Below are 22,666 nucleotides of genomic sequence, written 5' to 3' on the forward strand. Positions count from 1 at the left end.
AAAAATACTCTGGTGTTGTATATTATTTAGGGTTAGGAAAGTATTTATGAATAACAAATAAAAAATGTTTGGGAAACCTTTATGCAGGTTCATCCTGCAAGTTGCCATATTCAATCATTCAATCCATTAAATATGGGAAGTGTATAATTGGGCTTGAATAGTATCTCTATAAATCTACACTAATATTCCTCATGAAAGTGTGATGACAATGGTCTAGTCGTCGTGAACTGTGCTCCAGACTCCAGGTTTAAACTGCTACGTATGGTCCGTTCCATAATGATCCCAAATTATTGCACAACCTGTAATACCGTAGCCTAATATGATCCACTATTGCTAGCGATCTTCAGAACAACCACACGAATGTGACAGAGGAAACAAAGGTAAACTAACAATATAATGGAATGATGCAAAATGTTAGGAAACTAACACTAAAGTGACGTTGTACATGTGTGTGGGTAACTGACAGTGGCTACCGATAGTGGCAAATGTTTAACACAATACAAATTGAAAAAAGTACAGTGGAAAGTCTGGGGATATAATTAAAACATTATAGAAATCATAAATCTACTCGGTAGGTTTAGTGCTATACTGTTGCACATTGCTACAGAAGCCTATAGCTTGGGTCTCCAAATTCCACCCCTGCAACTCATAAGGCCGGCGTTTGATGAACTTAACTGTGGAAAAGGTGATATGTTGATATGCTTCAGTTTGCTGCCATATGACTGGTCTATTTACAATCCCCTTATTCAAACAGCTTACTCATTGACCTAGCTCTTAACAATTTGTTTAAAAAAAAAAAAGGGGGGGAAAGTAGATGTTGTTCCATTTGGAACCGACAGGCTCCTCGGCCTTATTCATCGTGCTTAAAGAAAGACCATATTCTGACCTTTCCTTAATTCTATCTGTAGAATTGATTTGATCTCCACCCCCAAAAGAATAGGAAGGGGAATAGCATGCTATTCTCATACTTAAGTTTAAAGTCAGAATACGCGTAGAGAGAAAAGAGCATAAAAAAAGGAATCGCGTTCAATTTACGCGTGTCGAACTCGAAAGTACTATAAATTACTGTACATAACTATAGAACTAGTCTGTCCAGTCTATGATGGACGACTCTATTTTTGGTTGCGTGTGTGTCAGAGATGTGCACGGTGGACTGCGGCCCCCACGGAGCATGTGTCAGTGGGACGTGTCACTGTGAGGAAGGATCGGCAGGCTCAGAGTGCGACCAGAGGGACTGTCACCCACGCTGTACAGATCATGGCGTCTGCCGAGAAGGCAAATGTGACTGTCACCAGGGCTGGACAGGAGAGCACTGCACTATTGGTAAGTCGTACTGACATGTAAAGCCATTCATAACTGGTAAATTACCCAATGCAGATTAGCAGTTATCCTCTACCCACATTCAGTAGAGAACCAGTATAAAGAGGCAGTAATGTAACGATTAAATGTCCACTGATGCTCCTGAATATGCCCAAGAGTTTTTCCAATAGTATCTTGAATGCAGTCATCAAAGTTGATGAGCTTGGTGGGAATTTGGCTCCTCTCAGTCCAATTTTGCATTATGTAATAAAGAAGTATAAAGTAAGCATTTTCTAAAGCTATATTTATTGCATAACATACAGGTTTGACTATAAATATATTTACCGCTTAAATAGTATTGTACAGAGATGGGGTCAATTCCTCTGCTGAATTGAGTATGGAATTTCCCAATTAAACTTCAATTCGATTCATGAATTGCCAGGGGACTTAGATGGAACTGACCCTGTCCCTGGTACCGCTAACCCTCTTTCCCATTCCATTTCACTCTCACTATCCTTGACACCTGACATCCCCATTATTCTCTTTCCCAATGGCAATGGATTAGGCATGCTCTTCGATCTACATATCGAATCCTACCTCTTATACAGTAAGGGCAGGTATTAAGGGAAATGAGGGCCAGCCAGGACTATGGTCTTATTCAGCTTTGTCTCACTGGAATAGCCCGTGTTCGAGATGACAGCTTCGCTGTGCATTAATCGAGATAATGAGCACTGTGAGGTTGCTTCCCCTTGACCTATGACCTCAACTTCCTGGACACGCTGCTCCTGTCAAAAAGGGGACAGTTAAACTGTTGACGTGGCGCATCATGTACCGTTCCACCCTGTGTCACCCAAACCCACTCGGAAACAAAGACCCCGCGACTCTTCAAACTCTTGAACCCTAATTACATATGAACAAGACTTTCGTCAGCAGTTATCCCATCCAGAGAATGAAGCTGACTGGCGCTTAGAAACGAGGAGAGAGAGATGAGATTGGGCCGGGGTGATTGGAGGGGTCGCATTCCTGATGTTATTAATCTCTGCCTCCTTAATGAGAACTAAGATCCCATCCCTTTCAACATCTTCCTGTTTAAGACCCCCATCAGGAAACCATTTCCTAGCCGTCGATGCGCCTGGGATGAATAGGCAAGCATTCTTGGTGGGAACTAGTAGTTTATTCTTTTTTTCCCCCCAAGGCTTTCTGAATAACTTCTATTCGCACAAAGCACCTTTAATCACATTACATGGCGAGACTCTGACGAAGGGGCTGGAATAGACGGCTTCCCCGGACGAGCTATTGTCAGACACATTGCGATCCCGTTTTTAATCTGGGAGGCTTAGGCACCGCTCTTGCTTTACTTTCCATTCTTTTTTTTCCCCCTCTTCTTTTGATGTTTACTACCAACGTGTTTCTTTTCATTCAAGTGTTCCTGGGAATTCACTGACATGCTTTGTTTGCTCCAATGATGAAGTGGTTGAATTGCTGATATACAGTGGCAGGACAACTGGCAGGACAATAAGGCACATGACAATTGAATGGCCAATACACTGATAGTTGTAATATTTAGCTGATGTACTGGGATGACAATAAGCCGAAGTACTTCTGGATGTGTACTTGAAGGACAAGAAGCTACACGCCTCTTGAATGGGAAAGGTGTGGTTAGCTGTAGCTGGATAGATGGTGTAACCGAGTGCACAAGTTCACACTATAATGCTATTTGTGTGTTTGTCAGTAAACAGCTGTAGCTATACAGTTATAAACAAGTTTTGTTTTTTAGATGTTCTATGTGAGTGTACTGTACATTTTATTTACTTCATGTGGAGGGTTTAATACATGGATGTATGTTGTTATGAAGGAAAGCATGCCACTCCTGGGATGGCAATGTAGCTCATCAGGCAAGCCTGAAAGTTTGCCCGACAGCACCTTAACACACATAACTATGAAACCTTCATAGTGCAAACTAATTAGTCGTTTCCTTGTCATGCTATCTGTGCATGTTACCTCTGTAATAACACTTCTCTACACCTCTTTTTACCTTTCTCTGTCTTTCGGTCTGCCCCTCCTCTCCTTTCCTCTTCTCCGACAAGCTCTGGATTCAAGAGTATCAGGTAATGTACTTTCCAGTCTTTCTCGCTCCTTTCTGTTTGGTCTCAATACACAACAACAACAACAACAACAACAAAAAAACGTCAGACTGAAAATGTAAACCAACCCCCCCTTTTGCAAATGTTTCCCCTCTCTTCAATGGTAATAGGAGCGGTCAAGATAGGATATAAAGGTAACGGAATGACTACCCCAGAGAGTTGTCACCAACAATCACTCGCCTGCTCTCTGTTTTCTTCCCCTAGCACGACGTACACATGTCTTATGTCCCAGTCTATCACTGTTTGTATTGTGGTCCGGGGTACCTTCATACATGTCTGTTCTAACTAGTCAAACACTCTCGGCCCCCCTTTTCCTGTCTGAATCCTTGTGTGTGTCTGTCAGAAGAAGCACTAAGCGGATGTAGCCAGTCACTTACACTTAAGCTCTTTTCTATCTTCCACCCTGTGGGGGGAAAAAAGGAAAGCAATATCCTGGTATCAAGTGGAGATGTTGAGACTACGTCAACATCGACCCTCTGCCTTCTGTCTCTACCTCTATCTATCCCGTGTCTTTACCTTGATAGTACCTTCACATGGGTGTTGCGCTGGTTTTAGGCCAAGATACATGTGTTGTTGTTTTTTTGTTGGTGCTGATACTTCAGATAGGATTAGAGGAACATTGACTAATCAGCGTATAATAAAAAAAAAAGAGCACGTTTATTTGCAGTAGTAACCACTATTATCCAACTGTGTGTTGGCCTCCATGCATTCTTAATATCCAAAATTTGCCAAGACAATTTCCATTTCAAAGGGCCCTGAAATGGTATGCAACTCAGAGTAAAAACCCATGTGAAATTACAGTGTCTTTATACCCCACCACTAAGTGCTGTCAGAAATCTATGTACTTTCTGTCCACTTTGTATTGTCGTTTTCATTTTGTCCCTGTTTTCCTGTCCTTGAATGACCAGGTGTTGTCTTCTCCTTTCAACCTGTCTCCCTCTCTCTGATTGGCTAGCTTGTGTGATTTACATGGTTGTTTTGGCAGATGGGTGCCCTGGGCTGTGCAACAGCAACGGGAGGTGCATTCTGGACCAAGCCGGGTGGCGCTGCATCTGCCAATCAGGATGGAGAGGGCTAGGATGTGATGTTGCCACGGAGACCTTCTGCTCAGATGGAAAGGACAACGAGAGGGGTAAGAACGCCATCCATAATTCTTCACTCTTTGCCAATGATATGACTTTGTGTCCATATAGTGGACTGTTTGAACCAAATAGAGGCAGCATTCTGTTTACAAAGTGTTTTATTTGATCAGTCTAGTTCACAGGATTGATATTCTGAAGGAGCACCGAGTTAGGGTATTGTCCCATGTCAACACTGTTGCATCTTTGTTTGACAGATGGACTAGTGGACTGCATGGACCCAGACTGCTGTTCGCAGAGCTCCTGCCAGGGCCAGCCCTACTGCCGCGGATCCCCAGATCCCACAAGCATCGTGAGCCAAGGTCAAGGCTCCTCCTCCACTCAGTCGGCCCCCAGGGGCTTCTACGAGCGCATCAGCTTCCTGGTTGGGCATGGCGGTAGTCACGTGATACCTGGGGACAACCCTTTCAACAGCAGGTGAGCTTCATCAAATCCAATTGTCCTGTGGGGCGTCGAAATGATAGCCAACGTGAGTTGTCAGTACTGTATCGTTGAAATACACTGAGTCGATTGAATCGTGTTGTCCTGGCGTTGCCCCTGTGGGAATAACTGCGGCTTAGCTCTCTTAGGGACCTTGACTTGATGAGTAAAGGGGGGGGGGATTTTTTTTAATTGAGTTGCAGATTGAGCAACCTGATTTGATGTATCAAACCTTATGTGAAACCTTGTAATGGAAATAACAAAATGTCATAAGACTATCACCAATGAATTACGCACCGGGGCTCTGATATCAATTTGTGAGCAAGTTTCTCATCAGACAAAAAAGATGTTTGCATCGTCTGTTCTGAATCATAAGTAGAATTTGTTTTGAGTCTGATGGAGTGGGACATTATTGGCAACTGCATGGTGCTTTGGCAATAATATTCCCTGTAACTCGCAGAATAGTTTGGGAGTAATCCTTATGTAAATAGCATGCTTTACCGCAAATATAGAATGAGGCAATCCCCGAGCCGGGTCCCTGATAATCCGCCTCGTCATTGTGTTCAGCTTACTGTTGATTCCAATTTTTGGCCGATGCATATTAGTTCACTCACTGAAAATGTTACATTTAATGCTCTTTGAAGTTGGTTTCATAGTCGCAGACATTATGGCACTTGTCTTTAAGCACAGACATTCCGCAAAGTTTGTCAAAATTAAATTACATTTCTGAAGCAACGAAAAATAAATAGAACTTGATTTGATTTTTTGGGGGGGGGGGTCAAAATGAGGTGAATGGGATTCATGGTAAGCACATTAGCAATATCTGAACTTCATTTGACTGTGGCATTTTTTTTATTTACCATGTCTTGTTTCAAAGTGAAGATTTCTGCTCTATCCCAACTAAATATGAAACATAAAATGCAACTGAAAAAGTCCATTGAATGTGCCAGAGCATGATGGATACTACCCGTAGCATTGTTTGTTTTGTCTCGGTTTGCTGTATCCAATGTCTAGCAGGGCAAGGGGGGGAAATGTTTTATGAGGTCTTTCCATTCTCACCTAAACCCATGGAAAACAAGAGGGCTAGCCAAGGAAAATTGAACAGTTTTCATTGATTGGATTCCATGCCATTGCTCTAAAAACTGATCCTCTCTCGTATGGCATAAAGACTAATACCTTACATTTGTTGTGTTGAGTCCCACAGCCATATTCGATGTCCCCTTAGAATTCCTCCGCTGGGCTTTATATGATGTCCCGGAGAAAACCACTGTTAGACATTGACAGAGAGGGACTGTGTGAATTACATTACTAAACATTGCTTAGGTGATTTGACTTCATGTTTATTTAGGGGTTAGCTCTTGTAGGGTCAGCCAGCCTGTAGAAGATTAATGACAAGGAGAGAATAGTGGACCTACAGAGCTCTTAAAGGTTCCTTCTTCCTCTAGACTGCAACGCTTTTTTTTTTAAATGAGGCATGTCGGAGTGAGGAAACAGATAGGAGAAAGCTGTTGATGATCCCTACCTCATGTCCGTAATGACCTGAAGATAAAGCCTGCCAACGAGACACGTCACGCCTCGCGGCTCTGCCACCAATGTTGATGAAGAAACATCCCTACATCATCTTGCCACCTTCACACTGTTGCCCAATTTAAACAAATTACCTCACATTTAGGAATGTAAGAATGCACCGCGTGTCCAAGAAAGAGCTAAGTGGAAAAATTGATATGCAAATGGTTCCCCCTTCAATTCTTAAACACTTGCACAGGTAAACTCCTAAAAGTAAGAGGCCTTCAATGGCTGCAAAGCCTATTTGGAATGAGTTATGGGCTGTTAAAAGGGGTAAAAAGAGAAGGCTGTTGCCAGGGCAAGCCATTCCATGAATAACAATCGCTGACGTGTGTGTTTTTAACGGTCAGTAAAATCAGACTGCCGGTACACTTGCCCGAGGGAGGACAGATGTTAACAGATGCTGCTTGTTTGTTTGTTTACTTAATCCTCTTTGCGTTTGTTCACCGGCACAGCCTGGCGTCAATTATCCGGGGTCAAGTGCTGACGGGAGACGGGACGCCCCTCATCGGCGTCAACGTGTCCTTCCGGGACTACCCTGAGTATGGCTACACCGTGACACGCCAGGACGGGATGTAAGAGTGCCACCCACACGAACACACACACACTCATGAACATGCACGGACATGCACATTCATGCACGCACATACATAACACACGTAATAAACACGGATTAGAAGACCGTCCTCAGAACAAGGTTCAGCTAAGGTCTGGCATGCTTAAAGTGTATCCCAGATCCACGGTGTCCAAAGCAATTGAAAAAGAGCTATTCAATCAAAACAGCGAAGCATTGTGTCCCACAACAATACCTCATGCAAATATCACCGTGGTTGAGGCCATTTAGAACAAGACTGCTTAAAATGCATTGAATCAGCCAGGGCAGAATCAATCTGCCAGCATTGTAGACTAACACAGGATTAGTGTCTGATCTTCTTGGGCTATTACCACGGAGTTGGGGTGCACTTTCTCACTCTTAAAGAAAACAACGTCATACATACATTTCAGGGAAAACATTCAACTCCACCGGGAAGTTTATCATCATACAATCTGTTTGTTGTCTTGTTCAAATTGGCAACAAAATATGTGCATTATGTTTGTCTGGAATAGAAGGCTTTGAATGTTTAGTAATATCTGGGACTGGTGTCGTGACCGCCAAGGATAAGCTGATGTCTCCAGATATACCTCCCTGTAACCCCTCTGACACAGAGCATGATAAATGGCAGGGGGTAATCACACTTGGTTAGCCAGCATATCCGCTCAGGGTTTTAAGAGAGCAGAAACAGCATCAAAGCTTGGCTGTGAGCTCCCCACTGCCCAAAGTGGATGGAGAGAGGGAGAGAAGATGGGGTGGGGGGGGGGGACGACTGTGTGTAGTGTCACCATGCCGATGCTTTACCCCTGGGTGGTGAACCTCGCTGAATATATAGAGCACCACTTCAAAGACTCCCCCTTCATTTCCAAACCAGTAACTCTTCTCAGCGCTCTGCGGTACTAATTAAAACTGGCCCACCAGAGAAGCTAAGCCAAGACTTCTCAACCAAATTCTCACTTTTTAAGTGTCTCAGTGCATCATGGCTGAATAAACCAAAGTAATAAAATAGATTCAGTGAATGATAATAATATGTGAGCTGCCAAGGAATAAGGCAACTGATAAGAACAAGTTATTTGTTTCTTTGAAAAAATATATAATCTGTTTTGTAGCCCGCCAAAGTTTGTGAATATATATTTGAGTTTTCACTGAATGCATTGTCTTCCGGAGAGCAGCAAATGTTATTTGGCCTTCAAGTTAGTCACACTGGGTAAATATATAAAGCTTCTTTTTTTGAATCACTTCTCCACGTTTATGGGGACGTCTCCAGGTTTGACTTGTTGGCCAATGGTGGTGCCTCGCTGACCCTGAGTTTGAAGCGTGATCCTTATCCCACACTGCACCGCACTGTTTGGTTGCCCTGGAAGGTGTTCCATGTGATGGACACTGTGATGATGAAGAGGGAGAACAACAACATCCCCAGCTGTCACCTCATTGGACTGCTCAGGCCCAGCCCCCTCATCCTGGCCTCCCCCCTGTCCACCTTCTACAGGAGTTCTCCCAAGGACAGCCCCATCATCCCTGAGACCCAGGTGAGATTAGCTCTGGTCTAAAACCTACTGCCAGGTGCCTATTTCCCACAGCATATGACTGTCGTTGCAGTGTGCGTTTGGGTGCATTAAATGTTTCCCTGCACTGCAGCCAGGTTAAAAAAAAAAACACACTGCAAAGTTAATTTAACTGCACTGTCAGTCTCCGCAAATGTATTTAATTACATAGGTAATTGTTCGATTACGAAGGTAACGTTTGCATCACCCTGAGAAAGAGTTTATCACATTAACGGTGTACAATTGCTGCACCACAGACATTTTTAAAGTCACTTTTTTAACACACTCAACAATATGTTCAGTATCGTTTCTGCTTCAAATCATAGGTCCTCCATGAGGAAGTGGCCATACCCGGAAGTGACCTCAATCTGGTTTACCTGAGCTCCCGCACATCCGGCTACAAGCCCATCCTCAAAGTCCTCATGACCCAAGAACGACTCCCGTTCGGACTAATGAAGGTTCATCTGAAGGTTGCTGTCATGGGCAGATTGTTCCAGAAATCGTTACCTGCCTTTCCAGACCTTTCGTACACATTCGTCTGGGACAAGACAGACGCCTACAACCAGAAGGTCTATGGCTTGTCAGAGGCAATAGGTGAGTTTCCGCCGACACTGAAACACAGCTGTCTGGAGATGTTATGTAAACATCATCTGACAGTGTTGTCAGGTCCAGGTGTAGTCTAGGAGGTTACATTTTGGATGAACTCCTGGTATTGCTTTCCTTTGAACATCCTGATTGTTTTGGCAGTCAGCATGTTTCGTATGGTTAGCAGACAAAGTCTGCTGACTTTCGTGTGTAATTACTCACCAGTTGAACCACAGGAAAAAAATATGTTTTTAAGGTCATGCTCATTTTGATACATTTGTCCTTACCCAAACCTGAGTTATTCCAGGTTATATGGTAATTTGATATCCAGATGCACTCTGTTCAGTGAGCTAGCAGTATCTCTTACTTTATATGCTTGCAATGCAGCAGTGCCTATTGGGATACTAGTGAACACTCATCTGAGATTATACCTCCTACCTACTGAGAAAATTCTACAATCATGAAGAGATTTTACAAGTTTTCAGGCTTATACACCACAAGCCTCATTACTTTTAAAGGCTCCTGGTAGATTTACAGACGTAATTTATTAGACACTGTTGTTCTTTCCAGTGTCTGTGGGATATGAGTATGAATCTTGCCTGGATGTGATCCTCTGGGAGAAGAGGACGGCCATTTTACAAGGTTATGAACTGGATGCCTCTAACATGGGTGGATGGATGTTGGACAAGCACCATGTATTGGACATTCAAAATGGTAAGACCTCATTTTTTTTTTTTACATGGATCTGTTATGCCTGTGTGTGTTCGGTTCTAGGATATGGACAGGTGATCTCTACCCTGAAATGCAGCATTATTTGCTCAGATCAAGATGAAATATGGTTCATCATCTCATTTACCGAGAACAGAGGAGAGTTTTGACGGGTCGATCATTCATATTAATGATGGAATAAATCAGACACAATGCAGAGCTCCCATCCTACTCAGAGATTCCATCCTACTCAGCTATTTATGCAACAAGATGGCCTTTGCTGGCCAAGATGGGATACGTTTCTCATACAATTCTTTACTTTTATTATCCAAACTCCTCTTTTGAATGAAAATGCACTAGGCCTCTCTCTTTCAGCCCTGGTTTGTGTGACGGTAAGCTCTCATCCAGCTCTCGATCTTTGTCACAGTTGTCTCGGGGAATTTGTGTCACCCTTTCGTCTATTTGTGGCCCTCAACTTCTGAGCACAGTCTTTCACTACTGACTGTCCCTTTCGTTGAGGAGGTTACAGCAATATTTGCTCATTGCCTTTTGACACTCGATCGAGCCCATAGTTTGTATATCACTTTCATGGTTCTATTGAAATTGTTGCTATGGCTATAACCAATGTTTACTCATGTTAGTAAAAAGTCTGTTTGATTGTCGCGTGCCATACCCAGTTATGCCATGGACCCATGCTAACCATGTATGCTAACCATGTATGCTAACCATCTCCTCCATACACAAAACTGGGTTTTCTTAGCAGATTATTTGTTACAATATGCTTCAGAAAAATGTTAATTGAACTAGTGTACAGAAGTCAATCTGCATCTTTTGTGTTTACCACACGATGCTATTTCTTCTATGGCTGTTCATTAAACATGAGAAATAGCTGGCGTTTAGCTGAACCAAATCTGTCAAAAGCACCCTAGCACACAAAGTTTTGCAAAGAGCTTTGAAAAAAACCCATTGAGATCTGTTCCAGCCTGACTGCTGCCGGAGCATTGTGTTTTATCCCACCTGTCTCAAGGTAAAGCTAGCTCGTCTCAAAGCCTTCACACAGCAGTGCCAGCGCACAGTAGGGGGGGATCGCTGTCTCTAGATGTGAAGCTTCGTGATCAACAGATGTGTAGATGCTTGCTTTGCATCTTCGACATATGAAATGCTAATACTTTCTTGCATTAGATTGGGCATCAATGTGCGTTTGTCTTCATACAAAATGTGGTGAATTATGTTTATTAGGTATGAGGTTTCAGTAGAATTGTTTTGTAAGATTTGTGTAGTTTGATATTGAGACACGAATGACTGAAAGGAAAGACACATTCCTACACAGATGCCGTCGTGACTACCAGGACTCTAAAGAGTTTTCACCATTTTCATTATTTTTATTTATTTCTAAGCCCTGAAATGTTCCTAAATCAGAAAAGGTAAAAAAAAATATATATATTTGAGAATGACAATTTCCTCTTTAACTTCTCCCTGCCTGTCAGCAGGTTAATCAATTTGCCGACAGCAGGGTATCTATCCTCCATTTCACAATCCCATTAGTTTCACCCACAGATAGCATGTGAAGTGTGTGAAATGATTAATGGTTCCTCAGTCAACAGACACTCAGATGGCAGTGGCACAACCCTGTCTTCAAACTTTATCTTTCCCCCTCGTTCGTTCCCCAAATACATGCCATGGCAGATGGCCTTACAGGGGAAAGCTTATACCTATTATGTATGCCCTTTACCACATGTTAATATTTGAAGTGCTTGTCGGCCTTGGTTGTTGGCATGACATATTTCGGAGAGTCGTGGGACACGTGTTAGTTTTATAGTCTGCAGGATGAAGCCCTTAAGAAATTCAGTCCCGATACATAAATAGCACTTTTTCTTCACAACTAGCTCTGTATTGATTCCCTAATGCTGTACATGTCACCTTCTTTGATAAAACATGCAAGTTGTGGTCCACTACAGTCACACTTCTCTTCTCAGTGACTTTGTCTCCATGTTCCCTTGCCTGAGGAGTCTACTGTGATGTATTTGAGTTTTCCTCTCATCCTCCGGTGAGGAATCGAACAGTCTCTCTCTCTCTCTCTCTCTCTCTCGCTCTCTCCTTCTCTCTTTTGCTCTCTCCTTCTCTCTTCTCTGGGGCCTGTCTGACTAGATAAGGCCAAAAGCTGTTCTGTCTGTGCTGTAGCTATGCTTCCCCTGACCCCACTCTCCCTGCTGCAAAGTGGCTATATGCCTTCTGTTAAAACAATGCTGTCTAACCTTATAAACATGTTCAGATGTGCAGTGGCCTTAGCCCTGGTACAGCAACATATTGTAGTTTTGTCAGACAGACTCTGTCAGAGAGAGACTGTCGAGTTGGTTTGAGCGTTAATGTGTGCTGGAAATTGATGTGTGTGTTGAATGCATGACATTAGACTTTCAAATGGCGTATGGAAAGACGTTTCGTTACACAATAACCTGTGATTGAAATGTAAATGTAGGGGACTGGGGGAAGGTTGCCAAAATGACCTCATCGATAATGGGATTTTTTTTTTAAAGACCTGACCTAACTTTCTAATAAGGTGTAATGCGTTGAGCTCCTTATACTCAACTGTATGTTGGGTATGTAATAACTGTAATTCTATTGTTAATTAGGTTAAATTCAACATTGTGATAGAGTGAAGATAATGTTTGACATCTTGTGCTTGTTATTACAGAATGACTTGGTTATTGCTTTATAACAAGGCCATCAGGGATGCTTGCTGTCGAGTCAGCCCTCGTTCAGCCTCCGATCACTCACATAGCATGTCTCCGTAGCGACCAGACAGATGGATTGAAGTGCAATTAAAGCTCCAAGGTTGTGCGTTTGATGGCGTCATGCACAAGCCGTCCCCTGGACCCATTCATCTTTGTTAGCCGTGCATTTGTAATGCTCTCCGTTAGAATGAGATGGATCGGTGGGATTGTCCTGCCAGCGGTCCCCCAGATTGTCTTCATTCGAGTTCCCCCTTAAATCAATTAATCAATGAAAGGAACTAATCAGAGAGGGACAAATGGCGGCGAGGCGACACTCGATTTCACATACATCGAGATGTGCAGTGACACATGCGGGGGTAATGTCGAGGAAACAGTGGGTGCTACACCAGGCGTTCAGCGCCACCATCAATCCGGTAATGAGGACAGAGGGAGTGTCGCAATTTAAACGTGTTGCCGGGGTGTGAATAATGAAGTGCTCCCAGCATGCAATTCACCCCTTTGATGTTTAAAAATGTTTCATCATTTTAAAGTCTACTCTACCATAACCCTCCCCCCCCCATTTTTTTTTTAAAGAAATTATATTTGCCCCTTGCTCAAATGTTTTCATGTAATGACTCACGGAATTTGGTCACTCCTCAGTTCAATTGATGTTTCGATACTTTTGAAAGGTACTGGGTAACTGACAAAATAATGGAAACACTTGAGTAAATGAGGGATACACCGTATATTGAAAGCAGGTCCTTCCACACAGGTGTGGTTCCTGAGTTAATTGAGCAATTAACATCCCATCATGCCTAGTGTCATGTATTAAAATGCTGAGCACACTATTATTTTTGCCATCATTTTGGTTACCATTGCTATGCCCCCATTGGATGACAATGCCCCCATCCGCAGGGCACGAGAGGTTACTGAATTGTTTGATGAGCATGAAAATGATGTAAACCATATGCCATGGCTGTGTCAGTCCCCAGATCCCAACCCAATTGAACACTTATGGGAGATTCTGGAGAGACACCTAAGAGGGTTTCCCACCACAAACAGTAAATGATGGAATTTCTCATGGAAGAATATGAGAGGGATGCAACATCGGAGTTCCAGACACTTGTAGAATCTATTCCAAGATGCATTGATGTGGTTCTGGATCTCATGATGGCCGAATGCCCTATTAAGACGTTATTTTGGTGTTTTGCCTTCATTTTGTCAGTTACTTGTACATTGTGTGCCGAGTTCATGTTTCTTTCCTCACTGTGACTTACTGGGAGAAAATGAAACAGGGTCTTGACGAGATTGAAAGAACATGTTCTGTAAAGAGGTTACAATTAATTGATGCGTTTCAGAATCCCACGAAACAGGTTCCTCACAACAATGTCAATATTCACGAGACACTGAAATACAGTATGAACATAGGTAGGCACTCTGCAATGACTAATGAATGAGGTATTATGTACCAAGGCAATTCAACGGGTTTGTTCACAATTCCTCAGGATTATTCAGCCATTTGGTTACCACTATTTATTACTTACCCAGCTAATCAAATCTCAATTTAGAGGTGTTTCCTAGGGAAATGGTTGTTTTGAACAACATTTAACAAATCTTAGAGACAATTTTTGATTTTAGCACAGTTCAAAGTCCTCATTCTCATCAATCATCGATTACATAGAAGCTCCTCTCAAGATCTTCTGTTTTCTCAGGTATCCTCTACAAAGGCAGCGGTGAGAACCAGTTCATCTCGCTGCAGCCGCCCGTCATCTCTACAGTGATGGGGAACGGTCGGCGCCGGAGCATCTCGTGCCCCAGCTGCAACGGCCAGGCCCTGGGCAACAAGCTATTGGCGCCCCTGGCCTTGGCGTGGGGCATCGACGGCAGCCTCTACGTGGGCGATTTCAACTACATCCGACGCGTCTACCCGTCGGGCAATGTCACCAGCGTCATGGAGCTCAGGTTAGTTCAGGTTCTACATGGAACCGTAATGGCGGTGCATGGTCGTTTGGTTCTGACCTTTTGACCCTCAAATTAAAGTCTGGGCCTTTGGTGGGTGTTTAGGACAAAGTGGGTTGCATGGATGTAAAATTCGCCCCTAGCCAAGTACTTAAGAGTTGTAAAGTACTTAAGTAAAATGACTTTAAAGTACTACTTAAGTAGTTTTTGGGGATATCTGTACTGCACTTTAAGAATATATTTTTGACAACTTTTACTTCACGACATTCCTAAATAATATAATGTACTTTTTAGTCCATACATTTTCCCTGACACTTGTTACATTTTGAATGCTCAGCAAGACAGGAAAATGGTCCAATTTCCACAAGAGAATATCCCTGGTCTTATTTACTGCCTCTGATCTGGCAGACTCACTAAAGACAAAGGCTTTGTTTGTTATTGAGGTCTGAATGTTGAAGTGTGCCCCTGGCTATTCCCCCCCCCGACGAAGAAAAAAAGGTGCCATCTTGTTTGCTTAATGTAAGGAATTTGAAATTATTTATACTTTTGATGCTTAAGTATATTTAAAACCTTAAACTTTTACTCAAGAGTGACTGACTAGTCTCTTGCTCGGTTGGCTAAGACGGTTGGCTAAGACGGTTGGCTTTGAGTGGTATGTGTTGTTGTGAGTTCACGCCCCACTGGTGGCATAACAAAATGCATTCTGTTACATAAACGTGAAAGGGGTGGATGTCTGACGTGTCGTGGTCTTCTTTGAACTGTGAATCAGTGGTTTTCCGAGACGGTCTTAGCAATGCACAGGGTGGTCAGACAACTGTTGGCCTACTTGCATCACAATTAGAGAAAAACACCATGTAATCGAGACGATTTAGGCCGTCTTGTCAAGTTGGTTTCACTCAATAAGCTTAATTCCGCCAATTGGTAGACTCAGAAACCACCATTTTACAGCCAGGGCTACTCAATACAAAGCATATTAAATCTTTCAAATCAATTGCAGGCCACTGGCCCTCCCATTGCAAAAACCAGTGAAGTCTTCAGTTCAGAAGGGGATGGGGAAAGTTAAGCCCACGTGGTTGGATTGCTCGTTATAAAACATGTCAAATGCACATACACTACATCTGATTCCAACATCATGGGCATTATTATGGAGTTGGTCCCCCCCTTTGCTGCTGTAACAGCCTCCACTCTTCTGGGAAGTCTTTCCCACTAGATGTTGGAACATTGCTGAAGGGACTTGCTTCCATTCAGCCACAAGAGCATTAGTGAGGTCAGTGAAGTAGCCAAATCCACTCATTTCAAAGGGTGTCCAAATCCTTTTGTGTGGAAGTGTACGTACATCCGTGAGAGTACAAGCAAGTCCCAACCTGGCTTGTCAACCTGGCATGCAATGACTTGGGGTTTGGATATAAAGTCCTTGTTTTGATATGGGGCTGTATAATGAGTGGCGGGATCAATATTTCCGATACTCAGTGGTTAAATGGAGAACAAATGGCCCAATGGATTGCCTGGTGGGGGAGTTTTTATATTCTCCCCTCTGTTAGTTATGGGTGCAGGGTTTAACCAAGCCATAGTCACTCTTCTCCTTTTTTGCCTCCCTTCTGCTCAACAAATCAAAAAACAAATTTTTAATGGTGTTTTTCTTAGACTTTTAAAGTCACACACTTTTACAGTCTCTCTGCATCTTTCTCTTTTCTGCTTCCTTCCTTTAATCCCACCCTAAGAAATAAAGATTTTAGACACAGGTAGGTGTGTTATGTTTGCCGGTTTCTCTCACTGTCTTGATGTATATTGTATATTTTTATATGAACCTCTTTCTATGGCAAAAATGATAAGCCTCTAAGGCGTTATTTGATCGTGTGGTTTTTTTTGGCTCATAAAGGTGTCCGTTTTCATAAACCTTTTTTTTTTCACTGTTTATTGCATTCTCACATTTATTTGAAACACACATTATTCACATTCATAAGTGTCACAGGCTTACACTATGGGCTAATGTACCATTAAACACGAGAAGACTCACTGGGCTATCTTTATTTCCAGACAGTTAAAAAGTGTTATTCACCTTTAACAGCTTATAATTTGGTGTATTATTGGCCTCCAAGCACAGATGTTATCTCTTCTTTGAAAAGAGTTGGCAATTTAAATTCAGTGATATGTCTGTGTCGTTTAGTCGTGTAAGAGGATTAATGTTAACTAGCGTAGAAAAATGTGAATGTAATTGCCTTTGACAAAAAACAAAATGTAAATTCAAAGTCAATACTACTATACTTGCTGTATACCCTACATAGAAGATGATTAATTCTGTCTTTGCATCAGATTTTTTTTTGTTCATAATGGAAGCCCAGCCTTGACGATGTCTCTGCTAACTCCTTCTGAAGGAGCCCGCCACATTTTGAGGCATTTTAAAATGAATGCCAATAAGCACAACCCAACGAAATGCCATCAGTTGATGACTGTCATTAACATATGCACATCATTCCATTATTTCCATTGGCTTCCCCTCACAGGGTAGTGATAACGATTGAAATGGTCTGGCACCCTTCAAGTTGTCACACACAAATCTGCTCCAGTCGTTTCCTGTTCAATTCTGTTATATTCACTTTGACTCCTGGTCTCGGGCTTTTCCCCACCCGTCTGTTATGAAAAAAGCCTCACACAACACAAGCCTCATCGGGCATTCACTATAACCAGAACTACATGCACATACAGTCTTTTCTGTGGTCATTATCATTCTGAATGTCACATTTTCTTACTATGTTATTTTGGAAAAATACCTTCAAACTAGGTTCTCTTGGGATTGTTCAAATTCGTTTAAATTTAAATTTTCTGATTGTTCATTGCGGCAGTCGCAGTAACCACATTTTTCCCTCGATCATAGTAACAACCCTGCTCACCGCTATTACCTGGCCACTGACCCGGTGACTGGGCAGCTGTATGTGTCAGACACCTACTCACGGAGGATCTACCGGCCCAAGGTCCTGACGGGGATCAAGGAACTTCAGAGTAACGCAGAGGTGGTGGCAGGGACCGGGGAGCACTGTCTGCCATTTGACGAGACCCACTGTGGGGATGGGGCCAAGGCCACAGAGGCCCTGCTCACTGGGCCAAAAGGTAGGTGCCAAGCCAACATACTGGAGCGCTATTGGGTGTGCAGGCCTGCAGGCTTTTGGTCCAGCCCTGCAGTAACACATTTGATTCGAACATACAGTAATTAGCTGAATTGGATGTGTTACTGAAGGGCTGAAATTAAATCCTGCAAAGCTTTCAGAAGATTGGTGGTTCACAGCACAAATGTTTTAGAAGTAATGTGTTAATATATTCTATTTAGGTAGCACTTTTCACCAGGTCAGAAAATGCTTATATAAGGGCAACTTGCATCATTCACCATACATGTGTACTGTAGCACCAACCTAGGTGTAGGATGGCAGCCATATTGTGTCTAAAAACTCACCACCGTCTGAATATTCTCAAGTTAAGAAGTTAAGTCATGGATTCTTAGTTTGTCTGGTGTGTGCCAGCCTTGAAATCCCCCAGACGTTTTCCAGACGTTTGCTGAAATATGCTCAAATGTGGCACTCTTCGTCTGTCTGAATTTTCCCCAGAGTGTCAAATAGCCGGCTCTCCCAGAATGCTCCCTCAGCTCTTTAATGTTTCAGGACCCAGGCAAGTTTTGGGCAGATCTAGCCAAAGTTCAAATCAAATCACTCCCCTCTAACCACTTGATTCCATTTTTTTTTTTGCAGATTTATTTAGAAGCTATTAAATGTGTCAAATGCAGAATATATACCAATTTCTCACCTCTTGTGATGAACTTGTATCACTATTTTGAGTTTAAAAACCGCGTGTGTTTACACCAGCATTTATAGCGCTGATCGAAAAAAGAAATGGATGTGTATGTGAGGTTTAATTGAAATCCTAGGCTCTGGTCTCTATTAGGAGCGCACAGTGACATGAAGAGATGTGGAGCGTGCCACGGTTGCTAATGTATTTTCCCTATGTGGGACAAATGTCTATGGCAAGTACTCTCTCCTTGCGCTAAAACCCTTAGCCGACAATCAATCAGTCGTGCAATTTTTGCCTGCTGTCGTAACCATGGCAACTGCCTGTCGCTCATCCCTTTTGTCTAAAATTTACCAAATTTGTCATTCCCCCCCGCCTACCCATTTCACAGTTAGAGTGAAGATGGTTGATGATTGCTGGGTGTCCGAGCTGCAATTTGAGGTGAAGGAGCAACACTCATTGACACTTCACCTCTGAGTTCTGTTATTGAAGGTGGGATGTGGCGAAACAAGTGCGCCCGGCGCACATACAGTAGGGACACAGCCTTTCCTACTTTACCCTGAGAAATTATTCAATAGCAGGAAAGCAGGCGGTTTAATTATTGAAGGATGTGCTTTTTGCAGTGACCTGAATAATGGGAAGCCAAACTCGACACATGTATCTGTTGTGTTTTTCGTTCCACAGAGTCATGCAAGCAGAGAAAACCAAACATCTCCCATGTCTGACACATCTATCTATCTGTTATCACTTATGCATTTCTTTAATTCCCCCCCTTCCCCCTTTTGCCTCGACAGGTATCGCTGTGGACAAGAATGGACTGATATACTTTGTGGACGGCACCACAATCCGGAGAGTTGACCAACACGGCATCATATCCACCCTCCTGGGCTCCAATGACCTCACGTCGGCACGCCCCCTTACCTGTGACATCAGCATGGAAATCAATCAGGTGGCTGTCAGAGTACCAGTCATGCCTCCCTCAAGCCTGTTCTGTCCTCAAGTCAGGTCCCATAGGGCTAACCTCACAGCGCCACCCTGTGGTACTCTTCTTGCCAATCTATGAGTCGCTCAGTCTTTGGAGTGTTACAAAATGCAGTCCCTCCAGTATTCTGCAATCGCAATTTGTTTAGCAAAATCAACAATTCCCTGCACATTATTTGAGGGCTTGCAAATTTGACCAATCATTGCACTACTACTGCATACAACAGTTTTTTCTGCAGTATTAGTGTATAAAAGTGTCTGATAACTGCACTACAAAAAGAGAGCTCGCAATTTTAACCAATCACTGCACTTTTACCGCCTAAAATGGTTCAATCAAGCCACATGTCGACAAACCTTTTCCCCCATCAGCGCATCTTCATGGCAATTTGGACAAAATGATTGCATATTGCCATACATAATGTTAGAATTGTCGCAGCAAAATCAAGCATTTTCCCCTGCAACATTCACAAAAACTGATAATGAAAGTACTTACATAGTTAAATAATATACTTTTGGATATGTTTTTTTTTCCAGTGGAAGGAAAGTCATTAGGTGGCATTATATTTTTGTTTAAAAGCCCCTATGCACTTTCACGTTGCTGAGGCTTATTGTTGGGTATCTAGAGCAGTGTGTACCAATCTGTTCCTCAGGGACCCACAGGACTGCATATTTTTGTTTCAGCACACTAGCACATCTGATCCATACAGTCAAATAATCACCAAGCTCTTGATTAGTTGAATCAGTTGTGATGGAAGTTTGTGTAGTCAGCAGCTGAATTATTATTATTTTTTATTTTTATTTTTTTTTGGGGGGGGGGTCATTCCTACCAAACAGCATGACATTTCAACACTTTTCTATCTAACAACTTTCCACGTCTCTAAAAATCTGCCCTTAACAGCATGAACATAGTGTCTTATCAAAAGACACAAAGTTACCGCCATATGAGGGCAAAACACTTACTCAATATAACAATATAATATAACTTCTCCCCTTAAACATTTATATCCATGTCCACGCCATCCTCTTCCATTACGTACGCTCTCCGATGTGATGCAAATGAATAATGAAGCAAAGAAAAAGAAAGAAAAGCTTGTATCATATTAACATGGAATGGCGGGCCTCCATTACGCATTTAGGGTCTCCGGAGGGGACGTTTCAGGAATGGATTGGTGTGGAGAGTCAAACTCAACTTGGATTGGGGTCCCTTACTTCTGCCCTTTACTCCAAGGGGACATACCAGATAATAGTTCCGTGTCTGCTATCAGTACACTAAGGGAGGCTTGAAGCCATCAGGCAGACAAGAATGATACATGTCTTAAGTTAATTAAGATAGTTCGATGTTGCGACGCAACACCGATATCTTTTTGGATAGACTATCGTAACCTGAGGCATATTGTCCCATAAGAAGGCAGACTGGCAGGCTTAATGAATGGCACTGAGACAGACAGTAATGAGTTGTGTGCAGACTTGAGGGCAAAATCCCTTGTTATTAATCACTGTCTGGAAAGGATGATTAAGTATGTGTTTTTCCACAGTTTTTTGACAATACTGATGTCACCCTGAGATGGGACAATGTCACATTGATGATGTGTAGACAATGTAATTTCTTTAGACAGGGATATCTTAATACCACATATCTGAGAGAAATGAATGTCTTAATGCCACACCTCTGTGGTGCCTATAACAATGTCCCTATCTACAGGTGCTCCTGGAGTGGCCCACCGACCTAGCGGTCAGCCCCATGGATAACTCGCTGTACATCCTGGACAACAATGTGGTCCTACGAATCACTGAGAACGGCCAGGTCAGCATTGCAGCGGGCCGGCCCATCCACTGCCCGTTGGCAGGGATGGAACGCGGGGCGGCCGGAGGTCAAAGGGCAGCGCTGACGCCCCTGGAGTCCGCCGTTGCCATCGCTGTGTCCTACTACGGTGCCATCTTCGTCGCCGAAACCGACGAACGGAAGCTTAGTCGAATCCGAACGATATCCATCGACGGTGAAATAACCCATCTGGCAGGGTCGCCCTCTGACTGTGATTGTAAGAACGACGTCAACTGCGACTGCTACCAGACCGGCGAGGGCTACGCTAAAGACGCTCGTCTCAACGTCCCATCCTCTCTGGTTGTGGCGCCTGATGGCACCCTGTACGTGGCAGACTTGGGCAACATCCGCATCCGGGCTGTCGGTAGGAACGGACCAGTGTTTACCTCTAACACCAACACCTTTGAGGTGGCGTCGCCTGATGCCCAGGAAGTGTATGTCTTTGACGCCAATGGTACCCACCAACACACCACCAGCCTCCTGACGGGTGACTTTAAGTACACCTTCAGCTACAGCATCGAGAACGACGTTACAGCTGTGACCGATAGCAACGGGAACACCCTGAGGATCCGCCGAGACCCCAACCGCATGCCCGTGCGCATAGTCGCCCCGGACAACCAGGTCATCTGGCTGATCATGGGAACCAACGGTGGGCTAAAGACCTTGACTGCTCAGGGCCAGGAACTGGTGCTACTCACCTACCATGGTAACACTGGCCTACTGGCTACCAAGACCTCTGAAATTGGCTGGACCACATTCTACGAGTGAGTATACAGAAGTAGGAGGGACTGATTTCTCCAATGGCAGAGTAGACCTTCACTTTTTAGGGTGTTGAGAGCCTGACTAGATAAATACTTGATCATAAGATAAGCTAATCCGTTGCTGCTTTGCACTTACAATGAATGTATATTCATGTTTTAATTTGGTGGCAGTCAGTGACTTCCTTCACATTGACACACACTCTGAAGTTTGCCTACAGTGTCAAATTTGATCCTTTTAAAGGTTATTCTACTAAATTACGTGAAAAGAGACCGTGTGGGCACTGTGTGTGATGTTGTTGCCTAGATACTCTCGACAAAATTACACAATGACACAATCATCACCTTTACATGAACTTTTCCCTCTTATCTTTCAGGTATGACAGCGAAGGCAGGATAATGAACGTGACATTCCCCACGGGAACAGTGAAAACCCTGTACACCGAAATCTACAAGGCCTTGACTGTGGACATTGAGAGCTCCTTGACTGAAGAGGAAATGAGTATTACCACCAATACCTCCACCATCCGTGCCTTCTATACACTGGCTCAGGGTAATAGCGTCCCCATTATTCTCAGCCGAAACAGTTTGGTAGAGTTTGTGCATATCAGTGGTCGCCAATGCCGTTTAAGATTAGGGAGGACAATGTTGTTTTTATAAG

At 43.2% G+C, this 22,666-nt stretch overlaps 1 protein-coding gene across 1 annotated transcript in view; it reads left to right on the forward strand.

Annotated features, from left to right (window-relative positions):
- The window catches only part of LOC139390686 (teneurin-3-like), a 143,957-nt gene that overhangs the window by 102,882 nt on the left and 18,409 nt on the right, over positions 1-22,666 (forward strand). The window contains exons 11-25 of the mRNA XM_071137982.1: positions 1,138-1,323; positions 3,387-3,407; positions 3,554-3,577; positions 4,429-4,575; positions 4,780-4,999; positions 7,024-7,143; positions 8,428-8,689; positions 9,031-9,298; positions 9,860-10,003; positions 14,421-14,670; positions 16,389-16,409; positions 17,543-17,775; positions 19,239-19,393; positions 21,128-22,011; positions 22,383-22,558. Of these exons, the coding sequence (XP_070994083.1) occupies positions 1,138-1,323; positions 3,387-3,407; positions 3,554-3,577; positions 4,429-4,575; positions 4,780-4,999; positions 7,024-7,143; positions 8,428-8,689; positions 9,031-9,298; positions 9,860-10,003; positions 14,421-14,670; positions 16,389-16,409; positions 17,543-17,775; positions 19,239-19,393; positions 21,128-22,011; positions 22,383-22,558 (3,111 nt within the window). The remainder of the gene's footprint in view (positions 1-1,137; positions 1,324-3,386; positions 3,408-3,553; positions 3,578-4,428; positions 4,576-4,779; positions 5,000-7,023; positions 7,144-8,427; positions 8,690-9,030; positions 9,299-9,859; positions 10,004-14,420; positions 14,671-16,388; positions 16,410-17,542; positions 17,776-19,238; positions 19,394-21,127; positions 22,012-22,382; positions 22,559-22,666) is intronic.

Source organism: Oncorhynchus clarkii, chromosome 31 (genome assembly GCF_045791955.1).
Source record: "Oncorhynchus clarkii lewisi isolate Uvic-CL-2024 chromosome 31, UVic_Ocla_1.0, whole genome shotgun sequence".
Lineage (NCBI taxonomy): Eukaryota > Metazoa > Chordata > Actinopteri > Salmoniformes > Salmonidae > Oncorhynchus > Oncorhynchus clarkii.